General features: G+C 41.1%; 1 protein-coding gene across 1 annotated transcript; it reads right to left on the reverse strand.

Annotated features, from left to right (window-relative positions):
• Positions 1-1,974: 1,974 nt before the first annotated feature.
• LOC112228953 (zinc finger protein ZIC 3-like) lies at positions 1,975-5,368 on the reverse strand. The gene is made up of 3 exons (XM_024394770.2): positions 4,030-5,368; positions 3,636-3,799; positions 1,975-2,931 (listed from the first exon to the last, which is right to left on the reverse strand). The coding sequence occupies exons 1-3, from the start codon at positions 4,988-4,990 to the stop codon at positions 2,731-2,733; spliced, it is 1,326 nt and encodes a 441-aa protein (XP_024250538.1). The 5' UTR covers positions 4,991-5,368; the 3' UTR covers positions 1,975-2,730.
• Between the last annotated feature and the right edge of the window lie 15,547 nt (positions 5,369-20,915).

Here is a 20,915-nt window from a genome sequence, read left to right on the forward strand (position 1 = left end):
ATGTGTACCTTACTAGCCTGGAGGCTTGGTCTGGCAATGAGAGGAGAGACAGCTGAAAATAAGTTGAAAAGTAATGAAGGGGAGTAGACACAAATGCATGCATGCACACACAGAGACGTGGGAAAAATACTTTGGAATCAGAAAAGCGGAACGACATTTTGGAATTGAATGATGAGGACCTATAATGTTTTACAAATAGTTTATTTTTCTCTTTCTCATCGATCTTCAGATAACCAACTTATAGTTGACTATAAACGGTTTTGTGAATGCTAGGTCTCTTTAACTTCCTTTCCCTCCTCGTCCGCCTCAACTGGAGATGGAATTTCATATTTATTCATCAGTTTCTCTTCTCCCAAATTTTCCAAAGAGGTGTAAGATTCATTTTTGTTCAGTTGAGTGAGTATGAGAGATGAGCCAGTAGGAGGTCTTAGTCTGTGCCTGGTATGGCCCCTCACCTCCTCCTACCCCCTTGGCTGTTTCCATGGTTGCAGGGTCAGGGGGCCCCCCTCCTGCTGGGCCCTGATCCAAGACAGGCCAGCACCTCAGCAGGGGCGCAATTACTGCAGGCTCGAGTCTGTCACCACAACCTTCACCACCACCACATGGTGGTGGTGGGTATAGGCCTATGGGTATACACAGAATAGAAATGACTCCAAAGCACCACTGCTCCTCTCCTATGACAGGAGTCTCCTCAGAACAGTGTCGTGGAGGTCAATGAGGATGATTATGGTGAAGAGGAAGCAAGAGAACAGGGAAGATGAAGATATGGGGGAATTTTGGAAATCAAAAAAAAAAATGTAATCAAATGTGGCAAGCATGACTACTCAATCGCTTGTGAAATTGCGGTGATGTTACTGAGTACGCATTTTATACTTGTGAGGTTGTCCCCCAAAACGCAGAACCGACAGGAAGTCTGTTGACATTGGCACAGCCAGGCTATTCTTTAGAAATCAACACGACTAGACACCCTCAACGATGATACAGACACTTGCGTGACAAAGGGCCGTTGGAAAATGCTTATGGGTTGATCCTCTTAGAACGTAGTACGAGCTAAGCCAGCAGATCTAGACGAATAGAGCCGAAGGTTAGGTTGAGGAGGTGAGTAACTGTTGTGTGCCCGTTCAAGGCCAACAATAAAATAAACACTTGGAATAGATAATACATGAAAGGTGCAGTGCATTGATTTAAATATGGGTTCTCTCTGCTCCCGTGCTCATCGTCAAAATTGCATTAATTATAATAAACTGATAAAGGATATCTGGGTATTTCTACACAATTTCTTAATTTTCTAAGCAGACGATATCATAGGCTATACTGAGAGCAGATTAGTGTACGGATCTACACAATGTACAGCATCGTGATAAATAAACAGGGAAGGCTAAATTAAAGTAGTACCAATTTATTGGCCATTTGGGATACACTGCACCGATAGAATCCTTTCCAACAAATCAACGAGCCATAAAATAAAGGCCACCATTTTTGTTTTGTTTTTAAAGGTCAGATTTATGTAATTTATTATATTCTTCCTGATATTTATGAAACTTTTGCCTTGTTCTATGGTAGTTTACATTTAGCTTTCATTTAATTTTTGAATTCCAGCGGGGAAAACAACAGATGCCTACTTGAGTCTAAATCTGATGCTAGTTTTGACGAACTGAACAACATACTAGTCCTGTACCAGATGTATTTAAATTGCTTGTTTAAAACCTTTCCCTTGACGTTCAACTGAATACTTTCAGATTATTTTGTGTCTTGTGGGCAGTAATGGGTTGTCAACTTTAGCATTGTCCTCAAACACTGGATGTGGGAATCATTTAGCAAAAGGTAGGTTACGACTCCAGAATCTAAAAAAATAAATAAACGCCTAAACATCTATACAAATGGATCTTATCTTACCTAAGTTATTAGACTCAACATCGTATAAAATGCCCATAAACATATTTCTTATTAAAGTTGACTCAAGTTGCATGCCTCTTAGAAATATAATTTGTATTTGATTTATTTATATCCATAAATGTATACACCGACATTATAATTACGTTCCAACAAAAATACAATGAAATAAATGATATTATAAACGGTATATTTTAAGATAGAGAAATAAAGGCATTCATTTGTATGCTGTTCTTTTCTAAAGGCGACATGGAATGTCGACCACAGTAGACCTATCGTTTTCTGTCTGAAAACGGATTCTGACAAAATAGCTCAAATAGCGCTAGCCTATCAACAATGCAAATAGGCCTATACTGTTCTTCAACTCTATTTATTCATATATTTCATCGGTCATCTGCTTTCCTTCTTTCTTTTTATACATTTGGTTTCTATAGGCCTATTTGACTTTTGCTTATTCATTTCGTATATTTTTGTCTTCCATCATGTATTCATTTATTTGTCTATTTATCAGTAGCCTATAGGCTTATACAGAGAGGCCTGCCTATTAATTTAAAGGCTTTGCGTGGCTCACATTTTCATCTGTTATACAGTCAATGTGTAGCCTATTCCAAGGATAAGACTTTTCCAAACATTTGGGAGGGAGGACACAGAATAGAAATTACTCCAAAATTACAGCATTTTATGATGGCGCCTTTAAAGCGTAACACTAAGGCAATGCATAGGCCTATACCCTGTTTTTTCTATAACTTTGTTGAAAACTTGTCAAACATAGGCCGATAGGCCCGTGTTCCTAATTCTATTGACGTTTTAGTGTTTACACTTGGACAGTTAACCCTTTCAAACGTACCATTCAACCAAATCGGTTGAGAGATCCTTTTTAAATATTGACTTATGACGCTTGACCAGCAGCATAGATGTAGATGTTTTTGTCGAGTCTTTGATGTTTGAGGATGTAGGTCTACACGGAGCTGGTGGCGTGGACGACTCATATCCAGACGTTTCCGTTGGGGAGTTCTCGGAGGTTTGAGATTTGTGAACCTGCGAAGTGAGAAAATGTATTGTACATTTGATCATTTAAAAGGGTATTTTTTGATAAACAAAATATGCCTGTGTGGTCCTTCCGTTGTTTTTGTAATATTTTGTGTGTGTTTAAAAAAAAACATTGAAATAACAATGCAGAAACGTGATTTCTAGGTCATATAGGCCTACAGGTAACTGCCAAAATAATGGAAACACTTGAGTGACTGAGGGATACAACGTCTATTGAAAGCAGTTGCTTCCACACAGGTGTGGTTCCTGAGTTAATTAAGCAATTAACGTCCCATCATGCTTAGGGTAAAGTATACAAATGCTGGGCAGGCCATTACTTTAGATAGCCCCCATAGGATGACAATGCTCCCATCCATAAGGTAGGAGCGATCACAATGGTTTAATGAGCATGAAAACGATGTAATCCATATGCCACCGCGGTCTCAGTCACCAGATCTTGACCCAATTGAACACTTATGGGAGATTCTGGAGCTGTGCCTGAGACAGCGTTTTCCACCACCATCAACTAAACACTAAATTATGGAATTTATCGTGGAAGAATGGTGTCGCAACCCCCAGACACTCTATGCCAAGGTTAATTGAAGCTGTTCTGTCTCCTGATGGCTAACGCCCTATTGACACTATGTTGGTGTTTCCTTATTTTGGCAGTTACCTGTACGTTTGCATTCATTCTCCAGAAAAAAATGGCTTACCTTCGAGTGTTTCCTCAGAGAGCTTGGATGAGTGTAGGCCTTGTCGCACAGCTTGCAGATGTATGGCTTGTCTGAGGTATGAACGTGCATGTGTTTTTTTCTGTCGCTGCTATTTGCGAACCGCCTGTCGCAGCCTTCGAATTCGCATTTGAAGGGCTTCTCACCTGCCAAAGAAAATGTGTAGCCTAATTTTAACACAGACGTGGAGTTCAGAAATTGTAATGTGTTGTAGGTCAAAATTGCAGTTGGATATGCCTATTGACTGGTAATTGGCCCAAGTTGGACCCATAGCAGTCTTAAACAAAAGCATTGTAACTTCCAAGTTCAAATGAACCATTAAATATTGCGTGTTATAACCCGGTTGGTTTTATAGCATGTATGGCTGGCTCATTACCCGTATGAATCCTTTTATGTATTTTCAAATTTTCCGACCTGGCAAACATTTTCCCACAGCCATGAAAGGGACAATTGAATGGCTTTTCTCCAGTGTGTACACGAATATGGTTGACTAATTTATACTTCGCTTTAAAAGATTTGCCTTCTCTCGGACAATCCTCCCAAAAGCAAGTATGCAGACTCTGGTCTGGACCGCCGACGTGATCCACGGAGACGTGCGTAACCAGCTCGGACATACAGCAAAACATCTTGCCGCACGTTTTTTGGAGTTGATTCGTCTGATTCGCATCTATCCATTTACAAGTGACATCCTGCTTAGAGTGCTGTCGCATGTATCGAAAGAAAGCACCGTGACCAGTCTGTGTTGTCACTCTCATGCCCATGTCCACATTGTGATCAAAGTGGAGCTGGGTATCGCTGAAATGCGGGTGCGGGCTCGAGACAGGTTGATGCGGATCTGCTCCCACGAATATGTCTCCCCGTGTACCCAAATGCGCCCTGCTATTCGCCATGTATCCATTTGGGAATGCGCTCTGTTCACCTATAGATGAAAAGAGAGTGTGCGCTCGGTTTTCAGAGAACCTTGGGGGAATTCGCACACTTCCTGTTGCGGTGCGGCTTAAAAATCCGTGTCGAGTATCTCTTGCTGCGGAATCGACAATCTCTGGAGTGCGATAGGTAAACGTAATATTCCTGGAATCGATAGCTCTGTATCCATGTGAACCGATGTGCCCTCCGCAGTGGCTTCCTAGCGCAGCTGCGTATCCGGAGACTTGGGGAATAAACTGGGACTTCTGTGCGGGGGCAATGAAATTGAAGGCTGCGAAGTGAGAGGTCTCTCCATACGGGCTGATCCCTAACCGAACGTCGTTGTCCCCCGGTTCATGTTGTCTTGGTATTCCAACGCCCCCGACAACAAGCGCGGAGAATTGCGCACCATCGTCAACTAGCTTGGTCATTGAAGCGCAGAAGATGGAAAATAAATAAAACAATACGGAAACCTTTTACAGCTTCATAACAGCCAAATGGTCTCCAACATGGCCATACTGCGCGAAAATCGTATGTATGCTTCCAATCTGTTAAATGTTGGCTAACCCACAAAATTCATTGAAACCAAGCTTTTCAGAGGGTACAAAGTGAGAGGGGGTCAAACTCCTAACACTTTCCATTACGTAGGCTATAGTAGCCTAAATGTATTTGGTCGAATCAAGTCAATCACTCTACCAAAATACGACAACAGCAGCACCCATACAGTAACCAATGACATCCAAGATAACCTCTTGGCACGTGATTTTTCGCACAGTGAATTCATTGACAAGCTATTTCCTCATTGCAAACTGGTAGCCTGCATGTCCCATAAGCGTTTGTAGTGACGCCAAACCCGGCCAGCTCTCCTATTTCTTGTCTATCAAAAAGTGTACCTTTATTCCCATGTCTTCCATGACTCTGCTTTGCGTCATTGCTATACGCTTGACCCTAATTACCACCACTACCTGCAATGATGCTGCTGCTGCTTTAGATCGGCAATGTTTGGAATTTCAGTATTGGGTCATTCAACCAAACCCGCACTGAGGTATTTACACCGTAACCTCTCACGTGTTACCGGACAGGTCTTTAAGCCCATGCCCATGAAAATGCCTCCAAATAAATATTACATTCGTGCCGGTTGCAAAATGATAACACTGAACCAAAATATAAACGCAACATGCAACTATTAAAACGATTTGACTGAGTTACAGTAAATATAAGGAAGCCAGTCTATTAAAATAAATAAATTAGGCTCTAATCTATGGGTTTCACATGACTTGGAATAAAGATATGCATCTGTTGGTCACAGATACTTTTTTTTAAAGGTAAGGGCTTGATTCAGAAAACCAGTCAGTATCTGGTATGACCACCATTTGCCTCATGCAGCATGACACATCTCCTTTGCATAGAGTTGATCAGGCTGATTGTGGAATGTTGTCCCACTCCTCTTCAAAAGTCTGTGCGTAGTTGCTGGATATTGGCGGGACTTGGATCACACTTTCGTACACGTCAATCCAGAGCATCCCAAACATGCTCAGCGGGTGACATGTCTGGTGATTTTCAGCTTCCAGGAATTGTGTACAGATCCTTGCGACATGGGGCTGTGCATTATCATGCTGGAACATGAGCTGATGGCAGCGGATTAATAGCACGACAATGGGCCTCATGATCTCGTCACGCTATCTCTGTGCATTCAAATTGCCATCCATAAAATGCAATTGTGTTCATTGTCCCTAGCTTATGCCTGCCCATACCATAACCCACCTCCACCATGGGACACTGTTCACAACATTGACAAGGGGCCATGCAGGCTACCTTGCGACATGGGGCTGTGCACTATCATGCTGAAACATGAGGTGATGGCGGGGGATGAATGGCACTACAAAAGGCCTCAAGATCTCGTCACAGTATCTCTGTGCATTCAAACTGCCATCCATAAAATGCAATTGTGTTCATTGTCCCTAGCTTATGCCTGCCCGTACCAACACCCCACCTCCACCATGGGGCACTCTGTCCACAACGTTGACATCAGCAAACCGCTCTCCCACACAACGCCATACAAGATCATTCAATGATTTAAAAAAATACAAATTACAGGACATCATACATTTTCAGTTCACATTGACAACACAAAACAAAATAAGATAACAAGATAACCACGTAGGAGTAAACATTGAGGTTTACCAAGAGGGTAGAATATTATTGTAAAATGTAGCATTTCACAACCTCAAATGTTTTGACTGCAGAGGAACACAAATAAGCATATCTGAAGAATAAAAAAGGTCCTTCACTTCCTTTTACTCTGATGACCTTAGAGGAAAAAAATTGAGGTTCCTGTATTTGAAATCTTCAAATTGAGGAATTTAAAAACTGTATGTTTGAAAGAGATGCCCTGTACAGTTGAAACGGGATTCATGCGTGAAGAGCACACTTCTCCAGCGTACCAGTGGCCATCGAAAGGTGAGCATTTGCCCACTGAAGTCGGTTACGACGCCGAACAGCAGTCAGGTCAAGACCTTGGTGAGGACGACGAGCACGCGCATGAGATTCCCTGAGATGGTTGCTGACAGTTTGTGTGGAGGTCCTGGGCTGGCATGGTTACATGTGGTCTGCGGTTGTGAGGCCGGTTGGACGTAATGCCACAAATTCTCTAAAACGACATTGGAGGCTTCTTATAGTAGAAAATGTAACATTTGATTCACTGACAGCAGCTCTGGTGGACATTCCTGCAGTCAGCATGCCAATTGTACGCTCCCTCAAAAGTTGAGACATCTGTGGCATTATGTTGTGTGACAAAACGGCACATTTTATTGTCCCCGGCGCAAGGTGCACCTGTGTAATGAGCATGCTGTTTAATCAGCTTCTTGATAATCCATCCACCTGACAGATGTGGCATATCTTGGCAAAGGAGGAATGCTCACTAACAGGAATGTAAACAAATTTGTGCACAAGATTTGAGAGAAATAAGCTTTTTGTGCATGTGGAACATTTCTGGGATCTTTTATGAAACCAACTCTTTGCATGTTGCGTTTATGTTTTTGTTCACTGTACATAAAAATATCTGGGACGTTTGATCCTGTCCGCCCCTCCCCCACCCCCCATGCATGTTTGAAAATAAAAGTAGTGTATTTGAGACAACTGATATTTTGCTACAGAATTCATAACACAAGTAGCCTATCAATTGTGTAAATATGTGTTCTTTTCTGAATTTATAGACAGGCCCCAATAGATGAATCGCCCTATGTCCGAAAAATCGAGATAATTGCTATATCTTAGGCTACTGTTTAACACACTGTTTAACATTTCATGTATTTATGCAACAATATATTATTGAATATTTTATAACCAATCATTTACACATAATTTGAAAGGACTGTTTATGTGCGCATAGGCTTTAAAAAATGGGACATTTCAGGGAGGTTTTATGTAGCGTGAGGTTTAGACTATATTTGTTTATCCCAAGAATCACTTCTGTTTCAGAGCAATTGAGCGATTTCATCCAGTTTTGCTGCCACGTGTAGGTTACAGTGGTAGGCTATAACTGTGTGACCAGACAGTTAAAAATTCAAACAAACAAAATTAAAATATGCCTTAGGGGCGGGCTATGGTTAGCTGAATGACTATAGTTACTAAAAAACGTTTTTGTTGTATTGGCCTATTATCATAGTTTTTACCTACATAAAGTTCAATATCACCCTGAACCACAATTTCAATAAATATAGCCTAAGAATAGACAACATTCCAATTTGCATTGGTGCATGTGTGATTAATTCAAGGTTTTAAAAGCTAGAATCCTTAGTTGCTACATCCATTTTTTTACTTATAAATTAATGACATATACCCATTGATTCTTGAGGAATATACTGTCAGGTCCATAATTATCGGCACCCTTGATAAAGATATGCAAAAATACTACACAATAAATATACACACTGAGCTCTATTGCATGCAATTTTTTGTGTGAAAATTTGAGTACCCGTTAAAAGTTTGTGCAAACCTACTCATTCAAGGGTTTTTCTTTATTTTTACTATTTTCTATGTTGTAGAATAATAGTGATGACATCAAAACTATGAAATAACACATGGAATCATGTAGTAACCAAAAAAGTGTTAAACGAATCAAAATATATTTTTTATTTGAGATTCTTCAAAGTAGCCACCCTTTGTCTTGACTGCTTTGCACACTCTTGGCATTCTCTCAACCAGCTTCATGAGGTATTCACCTGGAATGCATTTTAATTAACAGGTGTGCCTTCTTATAAGTTAATATGTGAAATGTATTTCCTTTTTAATGTGTTTGAGACAATCAGTTGTGTTGTGACAAGGTAGGGGTGGTATACAGAAGATAGCCATATTTAGTAAAAGACCAAGTCCGTATTATGGCAAGAACAGAAACGACAGTCCATCATTACTTTAAGACATGAGTTGGACCCCAGAGTGAAGGAAAAGCAGCCAACAAGTGCTCAGCATATGTGGGAACTCCTTCAATACTGTTGGAAAAGCATTCCAGGGGAAGCTGGTTGAGATGACAGCTTTGCACACTCTTGGCATTAAGGCAAAGGGTGGCTACTTTTAACACTTTTTTCTTAACACTTTTTTTTCCTCCACACTTTTTTGGTTACTACATGATTCCATGTGTTATTTCATAGTTTTGACGTCTTCACTAGTATTTACAATGTAGAAAATAGTACAAATAAAGAAAAACCCTGGAATGAGTAGGTGTGTCCAAACTTTTGACTGGTACTGTATATTAATATTTTATACTAATACAATTGCTCAGAAAAATATGTTGTTTATTAATAACTTTAAAAGATAAGGGTCAAAATTATTGGCACCCTTGTTTTCAGTACTACTCCAGCACCCTCCCCTTGCGAGGATGACGGCACTGAGCCTTTTTCTAAAATGTTTTGTGAGATTAGAGAACACTTTGGGAGAGATCGTAGACCGTTCCTCCATACAGAATCTTTCCACATCCTTGATATCCTTCGTCTGTGCTTATTGGCTGCCCTCTTCAATTCAAACCACAGGTTTTCAATGGGGTTCATGTCTGGAGACTGAGATGGCCAATGCAAAATGTTTATTTGTATGGTCAATTAACCATTTCTTTGTGGATTTTGATGTGTGTTTGGGGTCATTGTCTTGCTGGAAGATCCACTTGCTGCCAAGTGACATACTCCTGAAAGAGGCAACCAGGCTTTTGACTAAAATAACATCAACAATCCATCACAATATTTTACCGTAGGTATGAGGCACTTTTCTGCATATGCTTATTTTTTCCAATACCAAACCCACCACTGGTATCACAACCGGCCATGATTGGGAGTCCCATAGGGCGGCGCAAAATTGGCCCAGCGTCGTCCGGGTTAGGGTTTGGCCGGGGTAGGCTGTCATTGTTAATAAGAATTTGTTCTTAACAGGCTTGCCTGGGTAAATAAAGGTTCAATTAAAAATAATAAATAAATGGTGTGCGTGGCCGAAGAGCTTTATTTTCATGTTATTATTTAACCATAGCATCGGTTCCAATCCAAGCGCCAATGAAGTTTAACAAACTCCAGGTGGTGTCACGGATCAGATTGGGGCATTACGGTGGCTCTCCGTAGGTAGCATATCACATAGAGTACCAGGTGCAGCAGACCGTAGCTCTAACGAAATGAATAAATCAATACAAGCATGAACTATCCAGGTATCCTGGTCTATGACATTTCTAATTCGGGGAAAACGGAGCTAAAATTTGAAGACGTTCAATGGTGCCTTTAATCGTAATCCCATTGTTGTAAAAACAGTTTGGAGCCATTGGAAACGATAGGTCTGGCGGATCGAAACGTGCAAATGAGGAAATCCTGAAGCTTTCCCCCATCATTAACATGGACCTCCTTTTTGGATGCAAGAAGCATCTCCCTTTGCTATCCATCTACTTTCTCGGCCATCTAAGAAATGCCAGCCCCTAGTTATGTTTTTTTCCCTCATCCGCTAGCTGCAGGGATGTCCCCTCTGTTTCCTATTTGAGGAGTCAGTGTGACCATTGTGATCCATGGTTCGAGGGCTCGCGCAGATTTCTCAGAAGTAAGGTGTGTTCAATAAGCAACAAATTGATACAATTCACGCAACAAAAAACAACGACAATTGGATTGGTAATATTATGTTTGTGATAGGCAATAAACATGTGCACTAACCAATCTAGCGTGTTGGGACGTTATATACAGATTCGTTCAAGTGGCCTCTGCATCAGAGGTATCAGCAATCTCATGCAACTACTATTCAGAGGCCTTTGGCATTGAAAAGGAATTCCCCGCAACCACAGAGTAAACATGAATTAATTCCTTGTTGATGATCACTCCTTCTGTCTTTGGTCGAAATGCAAAGCATTGAATGCAGGCCTCAATAGCAAGCTCCTTAATAATTCAAAACTCAAAAGGCAGCGTTCACAGTGCTTGCCTTGGGCAGGAGCTCACCGGAGCTCAGTACATGACTTCAAATATTCTACTGCTTGATCTCCTGTTCCTCATAGAACATTAGCTCAGAAGTATTGTGGAGCTCCTGCATCTAAATGTAAACATTACCAGCATCCAAAATGAATACCAGCACCTAATTCAGTCCAAGTCAAGTACTGAGCATACGAGATTCAGTTCATAGTAACCGAGTTCCATTATTAAATCAATATCAAAACACTCTCATGATCCTAAGGGCACCAGTACGAGACAAAGGATGTTGAGGCATCAGGAAGCTGAAACATCTCTGAGCCTGATCTTAAATACAGACACAGTAGCATAGATTGAATTTGATCAAAGTCATTCACTGGCCAAATGGATTAAATAGATCTAACGAACGCATCCCTAAACGCACCCAACCAACACGTTTTATTTATTTGATGTCTGTGTATGTAAAGAAAGGCTAAGATTATGTTACGAGCTGTCATGCACTGCATGAATTTGTCAAGAAAAAATATGACTCAGGGATGGTAGCCATTTTTAGATGTTCTTGTCCCTGGTAGGATGAAATGTTGCATCAAATCAAATTTCAAATCAAATGTATTTATATAGCCCTTCATACATCAGCTGATATCTCAAAGTGCTGTACAGAAACCCAGCCTAAAACCCCAAACAGCAAGCAATGCAGGTGTAGTATCAGGATCCTCCGTGTTTTGTGAGAGTCTGATGTTTCAATGAGTTGGGAATATTATTGAAATATTTGTCAGTGAGAAAGATTTGAAATATTACTCACGGCGTGACTTTGATTTTCTAATGTTTAATTTGATCACAGCCTTTGATATGGAAGAGCATTTGTAATTGAAACTATTCCAATACTAGCAGTGCCAATGTAAGAACAAAGGATATTTGTGACTGTCTCATCTCTGTGTTACTTATGAGAAATGTATCAATTGAACCGTACTCACTATTGTCACAATATGCTCATTGTATAATTGATGGGTAAATATTATCTTTGACACTACGGTTAAATTTCCATGTCCCTGTGTGTTTTCGTATTAGCAAAAAGCAGAAGCAGCATCAATAGTGAAGCTTAAAATAATTTGAGAAAAAAAAGGAAAATCCCTAGTATTGAGTCTTCAACAGTAGTATTCAAGGTATTGATTTACTATATATCCATACGTATTGCTTGTGTTCTTATTGAATCTCATGTGAAGACAAAGTCAATGAAGAGAAAGTAAACCACTAGCCTAACCAGTATTAATCGTACAGCAAACCCACCAGTTCAGAGGTCAAACAAAGTACATCGTCATGTACATTATCAGTGATGTGTCATCCAACCCGTGATTGCTCAGAGTTTGTTGAGTATAAGTATTGAGATCTTTGGCTGCCAGTGACAGCAACAATTACAGTCTATCTCTAATATCCCTTATCAAATGACCTGCCATTCATACTACAAAGTATGATCCATGAACACAGACAAACCTGTATTGACGATAAACCTAACAGTTTACAAAACCTGAACAAGCTAACATCACATTACCCAATGACAAAATGCACAGGCTATTATTTGAACAATTGCAATCCGAGATGAGATGAGGTTTGTAAAACGGAAACTGAACACTGTACATGCATTCTTGTAACCTGTCCCAAACATAATCCTTACCCAAAAATGTATTACCACAAAATCTGTCCATGTATTTCAAATGTTTTCACATTAAAACCATCCCCAAACCCTTTGCCCTCTAAAAGTTATTTATCGCAGAGGAGAAAAGTGAGAAGAGGGTACAGTACCTTGGAGGAGCACCTCTATATTTCACTGCTGGCTCCGGTGCCTATCCCCAATATAAGCATACAGGACAATGGACCACTCACTTAAGACTACAGATTCTATTTGGGCCAGTAGCTTTTATGATGAGATACTAAGGAGTCTTTGTGAGAATTTGGATGGCACATTAAACCTCCATTATATGAGCCATCAGAAGAGAACGATATTGGACTTTAGGTTTATTTTTAAAGTACAGATCGAGGATCTGATCATACAGCATATGTGGAAGAAGAGGGGGGAGGGAGGTGGAAGGGTATTAAAGTAGTGGTGTCCCATTCCCTTATAAAAGGAGCTCTTGCGGTTTTTGTCTCTTTTCAAATGTCCCCCACACAGTTATACAAATAACTATGGTCTTGCTCATTGTGATGATCAATCTATAGCAGGCCTACCACTTGACAGAAGAGAATAAACAGTTGAATGGCTGACAGATTGAATAGGTGATTATTTATCTGTTTATAGATGAAAAGGGGAGAGGAGATGTGAGAGAAATGATATAGATTAGAGGCCTTTCTCGTCACAAAACAGGGGACAGACAGAAAGCTATGCCCCCTACTGGCTAGTTCTGTCATTCTATTGTCTTTTTCCATTAATGGTTATGTGAGATGATGAGAGTATTATGATGCTGTTCACAACACTAACTATGATTTTAAAAACCTTAGTAGTCCAAAATGGGTTTTGGACGATTTGTGGGTTTGGTTTCAATATAAATAAATGAAATCTTTGGATATGTCATCATATTTACATGATGGCACATATCATTTTATCCCATTTATATTACACTTTACCTGTACTATTCAAAATAGTAGCACAAAAGGTAGCAGAAAATGGACATTTACATTAGAAGAGAGTGCCCTCTGCTGCATAGCTAAAACTAGTGCACTATGGTTGATGCAGCAATTTATCTTGAGCTCGGTACTCAATCTTAAAGGTTCAATGCAGCTGTTTTTATCTCAATATCAAATCCTTTCTGGGTAACAATGAAGTACCTTACTGTCATTTTTTTCAATTCAAATGGTCAAAAATAAAGAAAAATAGCTTCCTAGCAAAGAGAAATTCCTCAAATAAGAATTTTGCTAGGACTGTCTGCGAGTGGTCTGAGTGGGAAGGGGGAAAACTGAAAACTAGCTGTTATTGGCCGAGAGTTTGGAACTCTCTTTCTTATTGGTCTATTAACTCCACCCCACCAAAACAGGTTGAACATTCAGGCGGTCTTTTCAAACAGCCCTTACACTAAAAGGGCATTATCATCATGTTCACAATTTCACAGTATTATTCCAATCTCATAGCGAGGAAATATAAAACACAGGAACATCAAGTTTTTTTTCACATTTTCTGTCCCATCAAAATGGTTCCCGATGAATCCATAATCACTTCCCTATAGAACAAATTGAAGAAGCAACTTCTGCTGGAAGGATGGAAGGTCCATGTTTCCATGTATGTGTTGAGGTAAGGCATTTCTGAGGCAGATAAGAGAGGGGGGGATGGGGGCTGCTCTATTAAATCCCTCTATATCGGAGTGACCAACCATGGCTGTGTGACTGTTTCTTTTGCTGTATTCTCCCGTGAAAATTGATTCAACCCAACTTAATCCTACCGTTGTTCTCAACAATGGCCCCTAGTGGCCCTGACACATCTCAAACCAGAATGATATGGCTGTCCAGTGGGATTCTACTGCATTGAGATAATGACCCTGTTGGTGGGCTTTAGTCGACCCAAACAGACAGTTACCCAGATGGCATGAATCAAGCCCTGACTCCACACTCCAAAACCACAGCAGAAATCCTTAACAACCAGGTGTCAAATACAACTCTTACTGCACCTTTGAACAAGTGAATGAGCCCTAATCATTACACCGACTAACTGCAATGGAGAGAAAGAGAGAGTTAACAAATAACAGGGTTAACAAATTCTAGAAGTGCACAGATGGCCATACCTTGGCCTTTTCTCATTTGGGCAAAAGTCTGTCCTCCGTTCTCTGTCCTACGTGACCAGGATGCCAATAGGTAGTCGAGGACTGTGTCAATTCATTAGCAGACAAATGGAAAACGGTCGTCCCCTCCTCGATAGCCTCCTTTTGGAGAGGAAGCAGAAGTCTATCCTACTGCGGAATACTTTTGATATCTGCCACACCCAGTGGTGTAAAGTACTTAAGTGAAAATACTTTAAAGTATTACTTTAAGTAGTTTTTTTTGGTATCTTTACAATTTATATTTTTGACTACTTTTACTCCACTACATTCATGAAATAAATATGTACTTTTTTACTCCCATACATTTCCCTGACATCCAAAAGTACTAGTTACATTTCGAATGCTCAGGCAGGACAGCAATAATGGTCCACTTCACGGACCTATCAATATAACACATTGTCATCCCTACTGCTTCTGATCTGGCGACTCACTAAACACAAATACTGCATTTGTAAATGATGTCTGAGTGTTGGAGTGTGCCTGTCTGTTCGTAAATAAAAAATAAAAATTGTGCCGTCTGGTTTGCTAAATAAAAGGGATTTGATGTTTAGCATTTAAGTGTACTTTGTACTTTTACTCAAGTATGACAATTGAGTACTTTTTCCACCACTGTACTTAAGTACATTTAAAACCAGTTACTTTCGATTTTTAATCAAGTAGAATTTTACTGGGCGACTCACTTTTACTTCATTTTCTATTAAGCTATCTTTACTTTCACTCAAGTATGACAATTTAGTAGTTTTTCCATCACCCTTTGAATCAGATGTTATATTGTACTGTAGGAGAAAAGCATGCATAGTCTACATTTAAAAACAATATTCTACTTAATAATAAACATGTATTGCACAACTAACTGCATTTGTTTTTATCACTTTGCACATTTATTTTGGGATCCCACCCCTGTAAACATCTTTTGCCTGGTGATGTGCGAGTGGGCACTGGGCACAGACGTCAATTCAACATCTATTCCACGTTGGTTCAGTGTCATTTCATTGACATTACGTGGAAACAACGTTGATTCAACCAGTGTGTGCTCAGTGAGGAAGGCGCTTTTCATTTCATACAAGCGCATTTTCGCCCACGTTCAGTCTCCTGGCCGCCTCTCCTTCGAACTTTTTCAAAAGGAGTCGAAAGTAGACCGAGGAGAGAGGACGCAGGAGTTAAACCGAAAAGAGCATTGTCCAGTCGGCGAGCGTCTCTACATTACATTAAAGGTTCAATCTGCATTTGCTACATACATTTCTTTCTCTCACCCTACACAGCCTTTGATTCTTGAAGAATATAACTTAGAAAGGCCTCGTGAGCTTAGTTCAACTGTCTAACCCAATCAGAACCCAAAATATAAACTCGTTTTACTTCTTTGCTTGTAAACAAAGACTTAGCCCCAAAACATGGTTAAGACTGTAATTGTAACGTCATGGATGGTCAGTCCTTGCATCCATAGCTCTGTCTATGAATTTCAAAGCGGTGACATTTTTCCAGCCCCATCCCTCAGCTGTTTCCCCGAAAGTGGCTGGGGTAGGCGCTTTGTTTTTGTTTTAATGGTAGATTTCCCATTTAAATGGGTGGCTCCCTTTGTTCACCAGTAGATGGCGACTCTGGTACTCACAGACGATGGCGAGGCTGCTGCAGAACTCCTCTCAAATCTTGGCTACACATCTGCGTTCCTTCAGGCGTGTGCCCCATGGAGAATTAATTCCACTCTATTCACAAGAAGTCATTGTCATGTTCCCAACACAAGGCCTTACATCGGTTGACCTTGCATCGGTTGCCTTTTGTGTAGGCTAACCACAACCATTTAATTTGAACCTATTAGGCCAAATTCAATTCAATCAATAATTCAGAATCAATCATTTGTTATATCATGGTAGGATGTTTGTTTCTAGTGAGGTCCATCTCTACCTTGACAGCACCCCTTGTTCTGACATTTTTTTGTCTCTGACATACACTACTTGACCAAAAGTATGTGGACACCTGCTCGTCAAACATCGCATTCCAAAATCATGGGCATTAATATGGAGTTGGTCCCCCCTTTTCTGCTATAACAGCCTCCACTCTTCTGGGAAGGCCTTCCACTAGATGTTGGAACATTGCTGCGGGGACTTGCTTCCATTCAGCCACTAGAGCATTAGTGAGGTCGGGCAGTGATGTTGGGCGATTAGGCCTGGCTTGCAGTCGGCGTTCCAACTCATCCCAAAGGTGTTCGATGGGATTGAGGTCAGGGCTCTGTGCAGGCCAGTCAAGTTCTTCCACACCAATCTCGACAAACCATTTCTGTATGGACCTCGCTTTGTGCACGGGGGCATTGTCATATTGAAACAGGAAAGGGCCTTCCCCAAACTGTTGCCACAAAGGTGGGAGTACAGAATCGTCTAGAATGCTGTTGTATGCTGTAGCATTAAGATTTCCCTTCACTGGAACTAAGGGGCGTAGCCCAAATTATGAAAAACAGCCCCAGACTGTTATTCCTCCTCCACCAAACTTTACAGTTAGCACTATGCATTGGAACAGGTAGCGTTCTCCTGGCATCCGCCAAACCCAGATTTGCCTGTTGAACTGCCAGATGGTGAAGCGTGATTCATCACTCCAGAGAATGCTTTTCCACTTCTCCAGAGTCCAATGGTGGCGTGCTTCTGGGAAAACCCTTCCCAGAAGAGTGGAGGCTGTTATAGCAGCAAAGGGGGGACCAACTCCATATGCCCATGAGTTTGGAATGAGATGTTCACGTATCCACATACTTTATGTAGCCATTCCCTGCACTGATTGGGACTCAGGTTTCAGTAAAAGGCCTTCAGTAAAATGCCTTCAGTAAAATCTAGCTGTCTCCTCTATATCCTCAGAAAAGCCAGTCACATGTCTGCGGTAATAGCACTGTGGCCACAGTAAGTCTCTCGTTTGAATCTGTCAATATTGTTGAATAACTCATACAACTACCAAATAACAGTGTTTTATATCATAAGAAAATAAATGAGATTTGAGGAAAGAGTTGACCTCACAAGATACTAAGACAGTAATGCATTTTATCCTGAGGCTAAGTGTGTGACTTGAAAAGGTTTCCCAACAAACATAACAATGGGTAGCAAAATGAGTGGTCAGTAACAGCTCAGAATTTATGAGGTCAGGATCTGAAAGATTACAGTACCACACAGTGCGGCCCTTAATCTATGAAAGTATTGTTAAAATAAAGTACACAATTGTTGATCGAAGTAAGCCATTGTGCTGTGGTATGTATCTGCCAATAGTAATGGCTATCTAGAGGGCCTCCTCATTGACGTGAGGCTCTATTCAATCCGGATCGTGGAAACTCAGCGCTAAAGCCTAATTAAAGGCAATGTTCTACACGCTGGCGGAGAAGGCGCTCATGGTGACCGCTGGATAATGTCAGCTCAATCAGAAACGACCTTGACATTTCTATGGTCGAGTCTTTAACGCTTCAGCTTGACAGGTTGACTTGAGCCCTTAGAAATGTAAGGAAAATAACATTCTCCTCTCACTGCCATTTGACCCTTCATTGACCCCTCCAGAGCGATTGATAAGAGTGGGCTATTATTCACTGCTCTGGCATGTTAACCTTACCCTTGAACCCAGGGCTCGAGGTCCATCTATCGATTGTTGTCAAGGAAGTGCACTGTCCTCTGTGTTGTCATCAATACCATAATCAATTCCAATGCAGGACGTTTATGAGCCTAGTGGTACTTCCTGTTTCATGAGTGACAGTTAGTCCCTTTGGTCTTGACCATGTACAACTCATGATCTTAATCTGATCGCTCTTTTGTTGGTGAGACTCTTCCCCCGGAGAGCGGGAAATGCTAACTTATAGTGTATTCAAGGTCTAAAAAGCTTCTAAAGTTGTAATTTCCATTTTGAAATGTCAAACTTGATTTGCCCAAATGTAAAATGTATCATCCCCAACAAAAAATGTCTATTAATTATAATCCATATAATAATTCACTTTTCGTGTTGCTGCAAGATTTTTCTCCTGCTGTAGCAAACTGGCTCAAATTAAGATCTTACATCTGTATGCTTCCTCCACCCTCACTGCACGGAAGGGCTCTCCCCACAGTACTACATTTCTTTATTTCTGTGGCGAATAGACATGCTCTACCAAATAATATAAAACAGATGTTGTTTTTTTTGCCAATATTTTATTTTATTCTGCACAATTTCTCCTGACCCTCTCTGTCTCTTTCTCGGTTTGCGGGCACTCACATTTATAGCGCTGTTTGTACTGAGGTCTATCCCATCTCAAGTAGAGCTCTAGAGTTGTGCTCCACTCTGGCGTGATTGGCTACCCCTCCCTGCTGAGATGGCCTTGGATTTCAACATGTGAGGAATTACCATCAATATTAATGGCCTCTCAGTCTTTAGCACCACTAGAAGAGGGGTGTATCACTTCCCTAAGGATTCATTGAAGATGATCTAGCTAGCCCATCCATAATGGATGGATGGACATTTTACACCGCCCAGGATATTGTATTCTCAGTATTAGCACTGATGACAGCGGTTTAACCCTTTCATAGCTGGGGAGGGGCCACTAGTATCAACAAGTGGAAAAGAGGGACAGCATAAGCAAAATCGCATTTCCTTATAAACATTTTATTCAGTGCTTTTTCATTAGAACAACAAATAACAAACTGGAAGAAGGTTCCAGATTAAACATGTGTCTGTGCTATGGATCATTCACTAGTAGTCTGGTACAGACTGGAACACAGGGTCCAAAACAGATAGATAATAAGAACACTAGACCTACAGTAGTACATCATGCTGCTAGTTCCCAGAGGTCCACAGTGTCCCATGCAATAATAGTGTCAATAAATCAATGCATCAAACCAAATGGTAGACATCAGCATCTATACTGAACAAAAATATAAACGCAAAATGTAAAGCGTTGGTCTCGTGTTTTGTGAGCTAAAATAAAAGATCCCTGAAATGTTCCGGCACGCACAACAAAATGCTTCTTTCTCTCAAGTTTTGTGCACACGTTGGTTTACATCCCTGTTACTGAGCCTTTCTCCTTTGCCAAGATAATCCATCCACCTGACAGATGTGGCATATCAAGAAGCTGATTAAACAGCATGCACATTACACAGGTGCACCTTGCGCGGGGGACAATAGGCCACTCTAAAATGTGCCATTTTGTCACACAACATAATGCCACAGATGCCTCAACTTTTGAGGAAGCGTGCAAGTGGCATGCTGACTGCAGGAATGTCCACCAGAGCTGTTGCCAGAGAATTGAATGTTAATTTCTCTTATGTTGTTTTAGAGAATTTGGCAGTACATCCAAATGGCCTCACATGCCAGCCCAGGACCTCTACATCCGGGTTCTTCACATGTGGGATCATCTGAGCATCAGCAACCCGGACAGGTGATGAAACTGTGGGTTTGCACAAACTGTCAGAAACCGTATCAGGGAAGCTCATCTGCATGCTCATTTGCCTCACCAGGGTCTTGACATGACTGCAGTTCGGCATCGTAACCAACTTCAGTGGGCAACTGTTCACCTTCGATGGCCACTGGTACGCTGGAGAAGTGTGCTCTTCACGGATGAGTCCCAGTTTTAACTTTACCGGGCAATTAACAGACAGCGTGTCTGGCGTTGTGAGGCGGAGCGGTTTGCTGATGTCAACGTTGTTAACAGAGTGCCCCATGGTGGAGGTGGAGTCACGATATGGGAAGGCATAAGCTACGGACAACGAACACAATTGCATTTTAACGATGGCAGTTTGAATGCATAGAGATACTGTGACGAGATCCTGAGGCCCATTGTCGTGCCATTCATCCGCCGCCACCACCTCATGTTTCAGCATGATAATGCACAGTCCCATATCACAAAGATCTGTACACAATTCTTGGAAACTGAAAATGTCTGAGTTCTTCCAAGGCCTGCATACTTACCAGACATGTCACGCATTGAGCATGTGTGGGATGCTCTGGATCAACGTGTATGACAGTGTGTTCCAGTTCCCAACAATATTGAGCAACTTCACACAGCCATTGAAGAGGAGTGGGGCAACATTCCACAGGCCACTAACAACAGCCTGGTCAACTATATGTGAAGGAGATGTGTCACGCTGCATGAGGCAAATGGTGGTCACACCAGATACTGACAGTTTTCTTTTTAAATCCATGCC

The sequence above is a fragment of the Oncorhynchus tshawytscha genome, linkage group LG30, assembly GCF_018296145.1.
Source record: "Oncorhynchus tshawytscha isolate Ot180627B linkage group LG30, Otsh_v2.0, whole genome shotgun sequence".
NCBI classification, from domain to species: Eukaryota; Metazoa; Chordata; class Actinopteri; order Salmoniformes; family Salmonidae; genus Oncorhynchus; species Oncorhynchus tshawytscha.